At 40.3% G+C, this 16626-nt stretch overlaps 1 protein-coding gene across 2 annotated transcripts in view; it reads right to left on the reverse strand.

Annotated features, from left to right (window-relative positions):
• LVRN (laeverin) overlaps positions 1–1462 on the reverse strand; it is a 51460-nt gene extending 49998 nt beyond the window's left edge. The window contains exon 1 of one of the 2 annotated variants that reach the window (XR_015748115.1): positions 326–1462. Coding sequence is in view for 1 of the 2 variants with exons in the window: in XM_026673455.2 (XP_026529240.1) it covers positions 326–957 (632 nt within the window). In the remaining variant the exon portion in view is untranslated. The remainder of the gene's footprint in view (positions 1–325) is intronic. The other variant, XM_026673455.2, reaches the window with a different exon arrangement.
• Positions 1463–16626: the final 15164 nt, after the last annotated feature.

A 16626-nucleotide genomic window follows, 5' to 3' on the forward strand; every position in this document is an offset into this window, starting at 1 on the left:
TAAAAAGGTCTTGGGCAACTCCAGGGAGTATCAGCTGATCACAAACGTGTCACTTAATATCCTTTATAATTTAAAAACAGGTAATAATCTGGGTCAACCAGCTGGATGCATTGTCACCAAACTTCATTTTATTCTATTTTGGAAGCAGAGCATCCTTTCTAAAAGGAATTGATATTTATCTGCATGATGAGGATGGTACGGTGGCCTTAGAATAACTCCCTAGATGTGCCTTCTGTCTTTCTTTCCCGGACAGGGTTCAAGGTCGTGACTTCTCCCCAGTCCTTATTCTACGCCTCCAAGCGGCATCCTTGGGAACAGGACCTACCTCTTCTCGCCTTCGTCCTCGTAAGTATTCAGAAAGAGCCCGAGGCCGTGTGGCTGCGGCTGAATCTTCCCCTGAAAGGCGAGGCGCAGCTCGTAGAGGCTGCCCGCTGTCAGGTTCTCCAACAGTTCGAGCACCAGGTACTGGTTCCAAGGGGCCGTCCAGACCTCCCCCAGCGGGATGCTGCGGGTGGAGTTGTCGGGCGTCTCCTCCAGCGGGCCCCACACTGAAGCGTCCCGGTAAGTCAGTTCGGCGCTGTGCAGGAGCACCGCGGAGGTGGCTTCGCGGCACCGCACCGTGATGTTCACTTGTCCCGAGTGCGTGCTGGGCTTGGGGAGGCCGGGCGCCAGGTGAGGCCAGAGCAGGAGCGAGTAGTGGATCGGCGTGACGTGCCGGGGCAAGCGCTGCTGGTCCCAGGGTCCCGGGCGCCGCGTCGCGGGCGCCGCGCTGGCGTTGGCCCAGGGCGTCGTCGGAACGCTTGGGCTCAGCAGGCCGGGTTCCTCCGCTCTCCGCGCGCAACGCCCGAAGAGGATCGCCAGCACCAGGAGCGCCAAGAGCAAGGCGGCCAGGAGCAGCGCCAGCAGCAGCGCGGATTTCTTTCCCAGGTAGAAGCCCGAGCGCAGTTTGGCGCTCATGTTGACGCCCGGCTTCCTCTCCGCGGGGGAGGAAAAAAACAAACAAACAACCAAAAGGGGAAGAGCTGCGCCTGAAGACGCGGGGAGCGAAATAAAAGCGGGAGGGGGAGGGAGGGAGGAGGGGTCGAGGTGGGGCGCCTCTTTCGCGAAACAGCCGAGAAAAGGGGGGAGAAGCGGGGGCCTCTTTAGAAACCCAGGACCGAAGGCATCCTCGTCAAGCACACTTGGCCAATCCAAAGGACTCGGTGCGGTGCTGCTCAAGGCAAAAGCGGGCTCTCCAACGGCAGCCGAAAGGCTACATCCCGCTTCAAGACCGACATGGGCGAAGTGCTCGACGGCGCAAGTCCTGCCGCACCCATAGTCCCATCCCAACCTCTCGGTAGTACCAAACCCCGCCCGCCCCTCCTCCCGTCCCGGGTCCCCGGCTCTCCTATTTCTCCGGAAGACCGAAGAAGCTTTGGGGTTGCTGCTTTCCTTGGCTTGGAACCCAGCAGCCGCGGGGGAGGCTTCTCATCCGCCTCATCCTTCCTTTTCTTTGGAAAGGCCGGCAGCAGCAGGCGCCTTAAACCGGAGGGCGAAGTGGGCGGACGGGAAAGAGAGAATGTACTTAACGTGCCAGCTTGGGACTCTTCGCGGAAGAGAAAGGGATGCTGGAGAAGTTTTGGTCCATGAAGGTCTAAACCAGCTCTTATAAAATATATAAGACAGCTGCTACCAAACTCTAATCCGAACATTTGAGAACTTCTGCTTTATTATCAGAATTATGGAGACAGCAGGGATTTAAAAAAAAACAACCTAGAACTTTGGGTAAAGAAAGTTTATCAAGAAGAGGTGAGGTATTATAGACCCCCCCAAAAAAAAAGAATATGCTTAATAACTGCTAGGGAAATTGAAGGTGTAATATGACAAAGAATGTGAGAACCATGGTCTCTATAATTACTTTCTCCAACTGAATGCCTGATGGACTACTATTTGTATATTATGCAGCAGACAGGGCCTCTGAACCTTGGCCAGAGAAATATAGAATAACAGAGTTGGAAGGGACCTTGCAGGTCATTCAGTCCAACCCCCTGCCCGAGCAGGAGAGTCTATTGTTCCAAATATTAGCCTCTACCTAGGATTGAACTCACAGTCTCCTGATTGTGATATGTTCCTGAAAAGCAAACAAACATTACTTGGCTCTTCCTTTTTTCAAACTTTCTTCAGACCAGTGTCCTTCTTTCACTTCATTATGCTATACATGCTCCACCTACATTCAACTGTTTACACATTCCACATCTTAAAGATTTTTAATTTAAACCTTCAGAACTCTACCATATCTCATAGCTTCCTTGGGTGTGATTTCGGCTATCAGTATGAGAAATAAAAGGGAAAGGGATATGGGATTTCCAAGGAATTTTTAATTGGAGGCTTTCCCCCCTAAATTAGTTACATCTGATTTTATTTGCATTATATTTAATAAATAAAATGAAGAAAAACTTATGCTAACTAAAAGACTATCACTATTTTTTTATACTCAGACATAATCAAACTGTAATCATTTAGAAGTGAAATGCCTTATGTTTAGCAAACCATTCTATCAGTGAAGTGGTGTTATACAACTACACAATTTCCCTAGTATCTTATTCTAGTTGAACTCCCTCTCCATATAATACATAATACATAATACATACATACATACATTCAATTGGATGCAAAATACCCAATTGGATGATATATATTGCATCCAACTGGACATTGTGCTAAAAAAATAATCTCTTTTCACTTTTACCACAAGGTCTAGCAAGTATCATGTCTGGTGAATTTTTGAAGACGTTTCTTGGAAGAGTTAAAATGCATTAATGTCCAAATATTTTGTGCTTCACCCCAAAGTATGGCTGTTTGTCAAACTGGCAATTAATCTATTAAATAGTCTGCATTCCAGGGCCACTTTCTGGCAGAACATCCAACCTTAGTCATTCCTGTTTGCTTGATATTAAAGGGCCCTGCCTCTCCAGGCTAAAGACAGTTTAGTCCAGCATTTATAATGTTGCACAGGGCCATTCATATGTATCAGGAAGGTCATCAGTTTATATCGAAGGGGTGATGATTCAAAATGTTTTAGTTCTCTAAAGCTGACTTTTACTGGTCTGTGGTGTAATGACTTGAACTGTACACTGTGTACCAGTCATCATAGAATTATTCTATTCCAGATTATTCAACTTCTTGTTTGTAACAGCAGCAGCAACATCCATCACACTTCTGAAATCCTTTCCCAATCAGTCCCGTCTACTAAACATGCACATGTAATTTGAATTTCTTGTTATGTCCCTTTAATTTCAACATTTCCATTTGCTTATATTGAACAGCGTTCCCTATTTTAAGATTAATTCAACCAATGTGGAGAAATTATAGTAGAGCTTTCACTTTATCCAGCTTTTCTACCCCCATCATTTATAAACAATTTAAAAATACCGGTCCCAACATGAATACTGAGGACTTCCTTCTAGACATCTTTTCATTAAAAATCATTCAAACCTATTCTCCAACTCCTGTTCTGTTCCCACTTGTAGTCCATGAAAGCTCTGATTGGGTCAGGAATCTTTGTTGAAGGATTTGGAAACTATAACTACAATGCCTAATATTGTTTTTCGTTGTATATTTAAACATTATGAGAAATCCAGATCATATTAGGATTCCTTTAATGTTTTCAAAGAAGTCTTCACATTCCAGCTGGGATGATTTAAAGACACTAAGAGAGATCCAAGACTAAAGTCAATACATCAATCCAAAAGGACTTAAATAGCCAGTAAAAATCTCAATTTATGGAGTGGTATCGAGACCCAAATACAACGCAATGGGTGAGTCCAATCCTTGCCACAGTTCCTGCCTACCTGGGATTATGTACTTAATGACAACAGTAAATTAAAAATAGAACAGCAGGTTATTCTTCCTCTCAAAAACAATTTGGTGGACATGAATAATGAATTCAACCATTTTAGGAAAACAAAGCCCCCCTCCTCCCTTTTCTCCAGGGACTGTGTGGTATTCCCTGAGCTATTTTATCAGGAGAATACTGGATAATTAATAAATCATGTGCTTCTACTCCATTGGGTAAGAGGTAAGAAGTAGACATGGCTGGGCTACAGAATCAAAAAGTGTCTAGGAGGTATATTTTTGTGCTATCGGACATGGATCGTGATTTATGTAATAATTTTTGGATTATTCATCTTCTTTTTCTTGGAGGCTTAGACAGGAAATGCAGGGCAACTGGTAGACTCTATTGAAAACGAAACTCAAGGTGCAGAAGACCAATTGGAAGACTTTGGTAACAAATGAGAAAAAGATGGGTTTTGGCATCTTGTTGCCAACTCAGCTCCATAAAGTTATTTTGGGCAAGAGGACACTTGGTCTCATCCAAGAATGGTATAAACATGCCATTTACAGATTATTGAGCACCGTCTCGTGATACAGAACCTATCCATAACTGGCCTCATATTATTTATTATTCATGGCACAACTGAAAAGAACTTGAAAGGACATTTTGACATGAATCAATCTAACCATTGCTCTTTGCATGTTAAAGAAGTTGCTTGTACTATTTTGCTAAGGATGAAAGTCATTTGTTAGGAATTCATTCTGTAAGAGAATTGTATACTTTTCTATCTGGTTTCTCGCCTCTGCAATTTGCTTCAGCTAGACACATCCTTGGAGACAATTCCCATGAACATCCTGCTCAGTGGTGGGATTCAATTTTTTTTACTACCGGTTCTGTGGGCATGGCTTGGTGGGCATGGCAGGGGAAGGATACTGTAAAATCTCCAGTCAGAGGTGGTATTTGACGGTTCTCCAAACTACTCAAAATTTCTGCTATCGGTTCTCCAGAACTGGTCAGAACCTGCTGAATACCACGTCTGATCCTGCTCCATAGATAAGTGGGAGCTGCCTAGGAGCACGAACAAACAAGGACAAGGGATACTGTGTAAAATAACGAAGTATGGACAGAGCACAGACAAAGAATGCTTCACGGATAACGAAGGGGAGGGCATGGGCAAGACATTGCCCACATTAATAACGAACCTTTGTCTCTGATTGGATAAACTTTGTTTCCATCAGCGTAAAATGTATATAATACTCTGAGCCACTCTCGCAGGTTGTGGCTATTCCTTACATGCATTTTGTCTGTATGTTTAGGACATAGTATTCACCCAGACTTTTTGCTTTGGCCAAAGAATAAAGTTTGCAAGCCTCATCTCGAGTCTCACTCTTTGGCATCTCCATGGCTTGGGGAAACTGCTGGGACCTTACATTTTCTGGCGCCCGAACGTGGGGCTCGAAGGCTTCATTCCTTCGAGGTAGCTGCATTCAGCTCCTCACAAGCTGGACTCATTGAAGTTCGGTGGCCTTCACTATGGCAAACAAAAGAAACTAGCTGGGACCAGAGGCAAAGTCAAGAGCACTCCTTGAAAAATTTTATCCAGTGATTTTGACCTGGTCATTTGCTGGCAGGCTCCGATTCTGCCTACCCTGAATGCCCTAACCAAAGAGGCTTGCACCGAGAGTTGTGGAATTGTGCCCTCTAGGTGAGTAGATAATTTTATTAGAGGAGAGGTGGGGAGTGTTGCATGAATGGAAGTATGAGATAGAGACATTCCTGATAAATGTTTGCTCCAGATGAAGCGTGTTTGTTGAATATTTTGGGGGAAGGGGGGGTCCCAGCCCGACATAAAGGAGGGGTATTAGCTAGCCTCAGTTCTGAAGGAAAGGAACCGGGAAATTCCTTAAGGACTGGGAAATAGGTAAGATTGGTATTATATTTGGAAACAGGCATAGGAGTGCCTATCTGGAACTGGTAAGATTAGTGCCGTGTTCTCCATGGAATCCATTGGAACACGTTAAACAGTAAAAGTTATATTTAAAGAGAAAAGTGGAGTTCAAACTTGCTCATGAGAACCCTGGCCAGGTGCAAATGATGTGTGAACGAAGGTCTCTATAGATCTTGATCTTTAAAACTAAGCCAGTGCCTGCTGGGAGATCTAAGATAGATAACCGTTTGGATCTTTAAAAATAAGCCAGCGATTGCTGGGAGATCCAAACTAGAAAGAGAAGTGTTTAGATTTTTGAAAATAAGCCAGTGCCTGCTGGGAGATTCAAACTAAAAAGAGAAGAGACAGAACATCCAGGACAGAGACAGATAGTAAAAATCTAGTGCTTAACAATGAGTGTAACTTCAAGTAAAAGTATGAAGTTCACTAAAACAATTAGGAAGAATCCCAAATTGAAAATAGACCTGAGTAGTCCTTTAGGGAAAAATACTTAGAAGTTGGGAAGCCCCTTCATACAATAAGATGATTTAGACATTGGGCTGACCAAAGAAGATAGGGTTAATTTATGCTGTTATGTGTGGTAGAAAGAAGAAAGAGTAAAGAAAAAATGGTTTGTTGTCCTTCCCACATGGGGTTTAGCAGGTAATAAAAAGGCTTTGCTTGTCTAAATGGGAAGACTCAGATAATTTGACTTGATCAATTTGATGTGATTTCTATTAAAAATTCTTAGATGTGCATCTATAATAATTGCATGCAGAATTGAATTGGATTGAATTGAAGAAAAATATCTTTTACCTGTGTATAGCCCCCATTTGGGGCTGCTGCAGCTCAAAACAAAACATAATTGTGACATGTCTGGCCAGCCAGAGAATTAAGTTGGCTTTTTGGATTGGACTTAGAGCTGTGAGAAGCAGGTAGGTGAGTGGTTAGGGCCCACAATCACATTTGTGATTGGAACAGCTCCTTGAATTATCCCACTGCTCTGAGAACAAACTAGTTTGCTAAAGAAAGAAAAAAATAGAGATTTAAAGGAACAATACCTCCCCAGGTCTAGAAATGTGTGTGTGTGAATGTATCAGTGTGTAATCATTTCCAAACCTGGAGGATGAGACCCTCTAATAACAGTACACAAAATTGTTTAGAAAATGGAGCTCATTGGTTTGTGAAAAAGCTCTCAGAAAAGAATTGTAAGTAATGATTGATTTGCTGGGACCTTACAAACTAAAGCAGTTGGCAATCTAGTTCCAGTGGATTCAATAATTCAATAATAAGATTCAATAGAGAGTGGTAGATTCCTGTTCTTACTTTTTTATTTAATCTTATCAGTCAGTCCTTACTGATACATAAAGACAAGGGTAATCAACAGGAGCTCCAGTTTTTGAAAAAGGGGGATTAACTCCACCAGTTACCTGTAAACTAGAATTTCTAAATAAGACTTAATGTTTGATTAACAACAAGAGTACCAGAAATACTGTTTATCGATCTATGTTTGGAAAAATAAGCATTTCTGACATAGAGCAAAATAGATTAAAATGAGTTGGGAAAATGAGAACTAAGCAAACATCTGCACTCAGTAAAGGGAGATACAGATTTTTCTGAGGAAAAATCCATCTGCAATATTAAAACAGTTGTATTTATCAAATATTCCTTGTAAATATGATTCAACTAAAAGACTGTTTTAGAATGTGTGCAGTAAGGATATTTTAGCAAGATGTGCAAAAATTGTAAAATGTACCATGTCTCCTAATCATCCATTTTATGAACATAATGTAAAGGTAACATTTGGATTTAGATTGAGAACATACTTATTTTTAATTAAACATTCATTTTGTGAATTTGTGTCCAATTATAAAAGCCTTATGTCTCCAGCTCTAATAACAAAGAGCAAGATGAACTGTGATTTTGAGGAAATGTACTCTATATTTTTACCTCATTTGTTTTGTTAATTTCAGTCCCACTGTAAACATCAACTGTTCTAATGAAATCCATCAGGCAGACATGGATAGGGTGAATTCAAAGCTCTTTCATTCTATCCTTATTCAACATCAGTAGCTTAAATAAACCATTTTTAAATGTAAAGTTGGTCTAAGCTCTTGCATATCTCTATCAGTCACCTTCTTTACTTTCTACAATTACCTATAATGCCCCCTTATGGCTTGGGTTCTCATTAGTTGTGGAATCTGCCTAGCCAGTATATGCCATGTAGGCTAGAGCACAATAGATACCAATCAGCCAAGCAACCAGGTTGGAAGGAGATAGACTAGAAGCCAGCTTGCTTTCTGAAGTCGGAATGTCTTTATAATATTAACATTTAAAAAGGCTGTAAAAGCATTGCTCTTCTGCAGGGTTTTAGATAAACAAAACCCCAGTTAGGTGGAATGCAGTTCTGAGGGTTTAATTGTGGTTTAACTTACTACGTTTTATAATTGTAAACAAGCTAGAAATTTGACACCAGATATAGAAATGATTATGTAAATAAATACACACTGTTAATATACACATTTCCAAAACAACTAATTTGCAGCACTGTGCCCAGCTGTGATTGCTGCTTCTTGAAAATACACTGCAGAATTGGAAAAGATACAAAAAAGAGCATCCAGAAGGTTACACTGACTTCCTTGGTCATAGCAATCAGCATTCAGGATTTTAGTGAGATGAGGAGTATAGAAACTTGTTAAGTATTATGCAGGTTAGTGCCAAGAAAAATATCTCCTTTTGTTATCCTAGGAGCACTGGAGGGTGCTGGGCCCAATCAAAACATACCAGAGATGGAAACATTTTTAAAGCTTTATTTACGTGCAAAAAAAGGGTGCAGGGATTAATCACCATGCCATTAGCTTGGGTGAGCTAATGTAGCTACCCCACTACATTAGGCAAACAAAGACAAGTTTCTAAATATCTAATCACAGCCCAGCTAAATGTCATGCTACACTGGGATATTCAGGAAGCAGGAACATTTGCACTTAACTAAATATACTTCAACAGCAAAACCAACCCATAAATTCTGAAATCACCAGCTAATTGTTAAATTCCCATAATGCTTTTATGTTGTTTCAGCATCTGGAGGTATATCTAAGACTTATCCAGTCTTATCTATGAGCTTTTGAAATGTTCCATTGTTACACTCACTGTCACAGCATCGTCACATGACATATCGGGACTTTTTTCCCCTTCGCTAAACCGGGCGGGGCCACATGACCCATCTGGCCTGCCACCCGTGAGTTTGACACCCCTGCTCTAAAGCACTTGCAGTTAAGGTTTCTGCTAGTCTTCTAATTATGGATCAGATATGCTTATTACCTACTGTTCTCAGCTTAGCAACAGGCAGGGTCATCCAGGGAACAAACATGGAGAAGGTTGGTTCAGCTGGTCCATCATTTTTTCCAAGGGAGAGCCAATACTGATTTGCAGGTAATTTTGAACACATAAAGGAAGGCAAATATATGTGTCCCAGGATGTTGCAGGATCCAATCTAGGTCGGTCATCAGGACCAGAGGTTTAGTCTTCTAAGCTTTTGGACTCATGCTGGAGCCCATCCTCCGGGAATGTCTCTCTACCAGAATGTGTGGTAGAGGATAGCAATTGCAATATATATATACCAATATATACCATTTTAGTGCCTTGCAGCCTTTTCTAAGTGGTTTACAAAGTCAGCATATTGCCTCCGACAATCTGGGTCCTTATTTTACCGACCTCAGAAGGATGGAAGGCTGAGGCGACTTTGAGACGGTGAGAATCGAATTGCTGACAGTCAGCAGAATTAGCCTGCAATACTGCATTCTAACCATGTGCCATCACAGCTCTTCCCAAAATTGGATCCTGCAATTTTGAACTATTGTTTGCAAATATTTACTATGTTAAAATATTAAGCTGTAGAAAACCAGTACTTTCTTGAAAAGGATGCTAGTTAGCTGACAATATAAGATTGTTCTATTTTTGAAGTGGAAACATATGTTTTCCCCCACAAGCTAGAAGTCCTGGAACATAACTCTGACACCAAAAAGTAGTCTGTAATGGAAGGTCAGGAAATCCTACATGCTTAACATTATTAAATGAAATTGGCACCTGCAAATACACATTTGGACTGCATGTAAAAGTACTTCTACATTTGGACACACTGAAATGATTAAATATACATAATATTTGAATTAGGTCAAAGATGAACTAGAAAAATAACAGTATTTAAGAGTCTCAGAGCATCTATAAATCCAGGCATCTCCTACATTCCAGGTCTGGTAGTTGGCTCTAATCCAATAAACACAAGCTATCGTAACTTCTTAGCTTGCATTTAAAAAAGAAAATAAACACTTTTAATAATTAAAAAGTATTAAAATAAGCAGTTTAAATATGCTTGTAGAATGTGTGTGTGTGTGTGTATTTCTCTTTGCTAAATATGGGCAGCAGGGACATGCTCAAAAGTTTAGTTTTAAAAAGAAAAACAATTGTAATCATTCTGTAAATAGGAAAAGGAAAGTGAGTGTTGTGTTTCTGCTTGACAAATGAAGTTGTTTAGGTCATGTTTGTATTTTTTGACCACCCACTAAGTGATAGAATTCATGAAAAAAACTAAGAGTAAAAATGTGGGATGGATCAAGAAGTATTTCACTTAAATATAATTTAACTTCAGAAAATGGCTGGCTGTATTTTAGAATAGGGGCTCAAATGGGACAAAAATAAGAGAAATTAGAAAAACATCTTGACTGGGTTTGTATATGTGTAGCCCTGATGCAATTTGTTTGCTTTAGGGTATTTGCCAGAACCCAGACACTGTGATTTATTTAATAAACTTTAGTTAAACCAAAATGTGATGTAGTCTGATATGCAAACTTCATCTATATGCACTGCAGCTTAGGCTTATCTAGAAAGAGCCAATTATCTGGAGCAATTGCAAACATTCAGAAACTTTTGTATTTGTTACAACTTTGACTTCTTCCAAAGTTATTCAGATTCAAAAACAAGATCTTCATTTGTTAATTGAGATGAGCATTGTGTAATTAGTTAACCTAATAGAAATGTTTTCCTCAAAATTTTCATTTTTAAAAATATTATTACCCCGTATTTCATAAAACAAAATAATCCAAGTAAAATGACAATAGGATTGACAAAAGAAAAGGTGACTGATGTTAGGAGAACTAAATAAAAATACAAAATTTATCTAGATCATCCAGGGACAAAGACCAAAGGCAAATAAAGGTTTTACCCTGTATGTGGGTATCTGCTAGAGAGGGTATTTGCCTTCTGGATGCCAAAATTCATAGCTGTCATGACTATAACTCAAGGTGTGAAAATATCCAGTGCACATCCGGTTTGACTTTAAGGGATGAGTTACAATTATTCCATCTTGAAGTCACCGGTAATATAGTCAGAAATTACAGCTTTTTTTTACTCCTTATATCTACAGTAGACAAAGAACAGCTGAATTTTGCAGATTTTGTCATTTTATGAACACTTCTAGCTTTTTTAAATGAAGTGGGTCTAGGATCATAGGAAAGCATCTTTGAGTTAAAGTGATTGTACAAGCTATCAACAAATTAATATTTCATGCTTATCTGCAGAGGTAAAAAGAATGCTGCCTATGCTACTCCAGGTGTTTTTAGGGAAGATGGATTCTGCAGACAAATTTCATTCTGCTTTGCACACTAATATAACCAATTCTTACTTCATTCAAATCCAGTGATTGTTCTTTTTATGGGCATCTTTCAGTTGGAGTTTCCTTAGACATAGTTGGCCACATAAATCTCACATATAAACTATCTTTGGCAGAAGAGTTCTTGTTCCAGACTGGCAGAAGTTTCATCCTAAATGTGTCAAAACTAGTCAACTATACAGATGGGGGACCACTAGGAAAGTTCTACCTAGACAGGGAAGAAACAAACACATCTGGAAAAAAGGCAACAGCAAAATGCTTCCATATTGTTGCCAAACAAATGATTTGGGTACAGCCATGTAGTCATCAAAATTTAAACTCAACTGGAAGGAACCTTTAGCTTTTATCTTGTTCCCAAAGCCATCAGTGTAACTATCTTAAGTTTGGAAGGGCCTGTGCAGGTAATATGACACTGTGATTTGATTAAAATACAGGATCAAAGAATCCTAATGGCTGCTGGGGATGGCTAAAAGGCTCAAGCCACTCCCCAAAAAACAGAGATATACCTTGGAAATCACCAAACTTTACCCATTTGTATAACTAAGTTGTTAAACCATTCAAGCCTTCACTTGCACTATAAACATGGATTTTAAAAAATGGATGGCTGAAGCTACATTACTTACTTCCTAAACATAAGCCCATAACAATCACTGCAGAGTCCACATAGTATTTTCTTCAAAGCAATCTATTCCATCTCACTGGGATTAATACACCCCCAAATTTTAAAATTTAACAGATTAATATTAGCTGCAGGTTTTTGTTTGGTGATGGAGCTGCTCCTTTCAATTTTTGCTCCATACTCCTTTCCAAGAGGTGTCTTTTTTATCTTCCAGGTCCTGCAACATTTGCTGTCAATCTTTTTGGCAAAAACATTTATTTGAAAACAAGTTTGCTGCCAAAAGATTACAGACAAAAGCCTGAATGTTGAGCATTGGACTTTTGCAGGGCAACAATTAACACTAACTAGACTTTTTGAAGGTTATGCACAACTGTCATTACCAAAAGCTCAAGAAGGTTGTTACTAAAAGTGATTTGCTTAGTGTAGTGTTTTCTAGATAAACCACATTTTGACTTAGTTTAGTATGTTAGTTTAGTATGTTAGTAAAATAGAACAAGAGTTTTTAAACTTGTTCAGGCCATGGAAACAAGATAGCTCAAAAAAAAAAAAAAAATTCTGCCTCTCCCTCAAGAGACAAAGCTCTGGTGACTGAAAACGGCCAATAAACAAAACTTGAGCTAATTGCCATTAATTGGACAAAAGGACAATTAGGAGATCAGGAATTACTGCCAGAACATCTGCCTTGCCCACAGAAACCTTCAGTTGACCTTCCCCAGAGGAAGAGGAAAGGGAGGGGCAGGATGGCTTTGCAAAAGACAGGTCAGGCATGGATAAGTAATGGCTGTGTTTTTGTTTTTTTGCAAGATTAACTCCCAGAGCCAATGTTTTCCTAGATCAGCTGATCTCAAAATATGGTCTGGGGATCCTTGAGGTTAGATTTAGGGAGAACCCTTCAGAAGCTCCATGAAGACAAAAATATTTTTAAATTGCTCGGTTTAAATTTCTAATTGACAAATTAGATTTCTAATTGATATTGACAATGACCTACACAGTGACCTATTGACACATAACCCACATGAAACAAACATCTTTGGGGATCCTTGATCAGTTTTAAAGAATATAAAGATGACTTAAAGAAAAATGTTTGAGAACTATTGCCCTAAATAAAGGCTGTTGCCATCATTTTTTGCCCTTTCTGCTATACCTTAGGAAAAGTACTTCAAGTGCCCCGGCTGCATTCGGTTGAACTTTTTAAAAATTACTTTTCTTATTTGCCTCAAATCTCTCATGGAGGCAGGAGGAAGAATTGCAGCTTAGACAACCACCATGCAAACGGTAACTAAACTCACAGAAGAGGCTTGGGAAGTCTTGGAATCCTCTCGTTTTCTGGGAAATAAAAGTAAAGGAGAGGAGAAACGCTTTCAGAATCGCAAGACTGATGGCAGCCTTTTGATGGTCCAAACAAGCAGAAGCCACAAATACTAACATTACATTTCTTGTAAGGATATAGTGAAAGAATCTTACAAGTCTCACCTATTGATTGCCATGTCTCCTTCCCCAGCCTCTACCTCGCAAGCATCCAAGTCGCTCCTTCAGCCTTGCTCCTTCAACCTCACCTTTAAAGAGATCAAATTTCACCCTTCTGTTCCAATGCAGTCAATTGTTGCTCAATTGTTGTCAAGCAGTGTTGTCAGCTGATTCGGTGCACAGCCAAAGGGAGGCAGGAAAGAAGAAAGGGATACAACTCTGTTTTCTCTTGTGTCATGCAACCCTCAGGTTTCTGCAACTGTAGACCTGCAACTTTCCCAAATTTCATTCCCATGGGAGATGTGTCCCAGCATTCTGTAGGTTAGCCTTATTAAATGATTTTGCTTCAGTAATTGTTCCCCTGTAGTTGTTGCCCAATTGAAAATCACAAACACACACAGATTCTGAACTGGCCAACTCCTTCCCCTCTGCTGCTATAGGCCCACATTCCCTCACACTAAACAATGCTTATTTGAGATCATTTTATTAAAGTAAACCTGGATTCAAAGCTCTAAACAATCTCCAGGAAAGTATGTAGTGCTCCAATTTCATCTCTATACCCCTCCCCTGAAAAATAGATTGGAAGAAGCAGAGGCCCAAATCCACGTTAGTCAGCTTCTATAATTGATTCTAGATTGGAATCTCAGATTCCCAGGACTGACTTAATATTGGAACATTAGACAATGCTGGTTCCACAGAAACAAAAATAATTTCTAAATATACACTGCTCAAAAAAAATAAAGGGAACACAAAAATAAGACATCCTAGATCTGAATGAATGAAATATTCTTATTAAATACTTTGTTCATTACATAGTTGAATGTGCTGACAACAAAATCACACAAAAATTATCAATAGAAATCAAATTTAGCAACCCATGGAGGTCTGGATGTGAAGTTACACTCAAAATTAAAGTGGAAAAAACACTACAGGCTGATCCAACTTTGATGTAATGTCCTTAAAACAAGTCAAAATGAGACTCAGTAGTGTGTGTGGCCTCTACGTGCCTGTATGACCTCCGTACAATGCCTAGGCATGCTCTTGATGAGGTGGCAGATGGTCTCCTGAGGGATCTCCTCCCACACCTGGACTAAAGCATCCCCCAACTCCCTGGACAGTCTGTGGTGCAACGTGGCGTTGGTGGATGGAGTGAGACATGATGTCCCAGATGTGCTCAATTGGATTTAGGTCTGGGGAATGGACGGGCCAGTCCATAGCATCAATGCCTTCGTCTTGCAGGAACTGCTGACACACTCCAGCCACATGAGGTCTATCATTGTCTTGCATTAGGAGGAACCCAGGGCCAACCGCACCAGCATATGGTCTCACAAGGGGTCTCAGGATCTCATCTTGGTACCTAATGGCAGTCAGGCTACCTCTGGTGAGCACATGGAGGGCTGTGCGGCCCCCTAAAAAATTCCACCTCACACCATTACTGATCCAGTGCCAAACTGGTCATGCTGGAGGATGTTGCAGGAAGCAGAACGTTCTCCACGCCGTCTCCAGACCCTGTCACATGTCACATGTGCTCAGTGTGAACCTGCTTTCATCTGTGAAGAGCACAGGGCGCCAGTGGCGAATTTGCCAATATTGGTGTTCTCTGGCAAATGCCAAACGTCCTGCAGTGTTGGGCTGTAAGCAAAACCCCCACCTGTGGACGTCGGGCCCTCCTACCACCCTCATGGAGTCTGTTTCTGACCGTTTGAGCAGCCACATGCACATTTGTGGCCCGCTGGAGGTCATTTTGCAGGGCTCTGGCAGTGCTCCTCCTGTTCCTCCTTGCACAAAGGCTCTGGACACTATGCTGACAGACATAGCAAACCTTCTTGTCACAGCTCGCTTTGATGTGCCATCCTGGATGAGCTGCACTACCTGAGCCACTTGTGTGGGTTGTAGACTCTGTCTCATGCTACCACTAGAGTGAAAGCACCGCCAGCATTCAAAAGTGACCAAACCATCAGCCAGAAAGCATAGGAACTGAGAAGTGATCTGTGGTTACCACCTGCAGAAACTCGTTATTTAAAACCTAGTCCACGCTGATTCCTCACTGATGCTTATTCCTGATATAATGATGCAAGAGTAAAAATAAAAGTATGCCATCCTATTCCAAAGTGTAGCCCTGGGATGGAAACTCCAATGGAAAATGATGCCTCATATTTATCCCTGCCAACAGTTTAATACATATTGCTCAATAACACTGAACTAGACCATTTTCTGGTACTGAGAAGAATGCCTATATTTCATAAAGGCATGAAAAGGAAACGGAAAATAGAAGTTATTCTGAGGCTGTATTATGCAGAAAATTTCAGCAAGTAATCTTTATTTGAAACAGATTCTGGCTATGAAATTTAAGATGTGTATTTCCTGTTCACTACATAGAAAGTTCCAGCTGCTAGAAAAACTATTCAGTACCTTATATAATTTTTTTTCATTCAATTTTATGATATAGTTTCAAAAAAAGCCAGATTTTTTTTCCAGCCCTTAAAAGTTAAGGCAGTTGAAAATGTTATATGAACCTATTAATTTGCAACTGAGATTGTGTATTATCAGTGTTTCACAGGAAAATCAATCACTGAATAGATTTAGAACTATTTTAAAACAATTGTTATGGCTGAGAAGTAGCATGTGCCAAATCCAGTGTCATCTTCTATACAGTAATGCAGAAGTAATGCAGAATAGTAATGCAGAAGGAATTTGTATATTACAAAATATGCAATATTAAGGATATTTTTTTCTTTTTGCCTCATGAGTTTTACAAAAACTAGACAGAAATCTCTTGGAGGAGGCATGATTAAATCCTTCCAGATGGTTTGAACTCCACCCTTTTACATGGATATGCTTCTTTATCTTTTAGTAACCAGTAAAAAGTTGCAGTCTAAGTATTGTAGTGCAGCATCCCTGACCCTATCAGATTACAATGGTACTTCAGTATGTCACTGCTTCAAAGCCCATCAAATTTGGTGTTCAGTGCATTTTGATGCAAAAATGTTGTCCAGAATTCATTGTTTGTTTGGTGCTCAATGCACTGCAATAGGAAAAGGGGGACAGCTGCAAAGAATGGACAGGAAGTCAACCATACTGGGAAGATTGTTGACGAAGTCCAGCTGCGCCTTTTCAAAAAGCATCTCTGG

This window comes from Notechis scutatus, chromosome 2 (genome assembly GCF_049901735.1).
Source record: "Notechis scutatus isolate UNSWTSFEM ecotype Mainland chromosome 2, rNotScu1.2, whole genome shotgun sequence".
In the NCBI taxonomy this organism is placed as follows: domain Eukaryota; kingdom Metazoa; phylum Chordata; class Lepidosauria; order Squamata; family Elapidae; genus Notechis; species Notechis scutatus.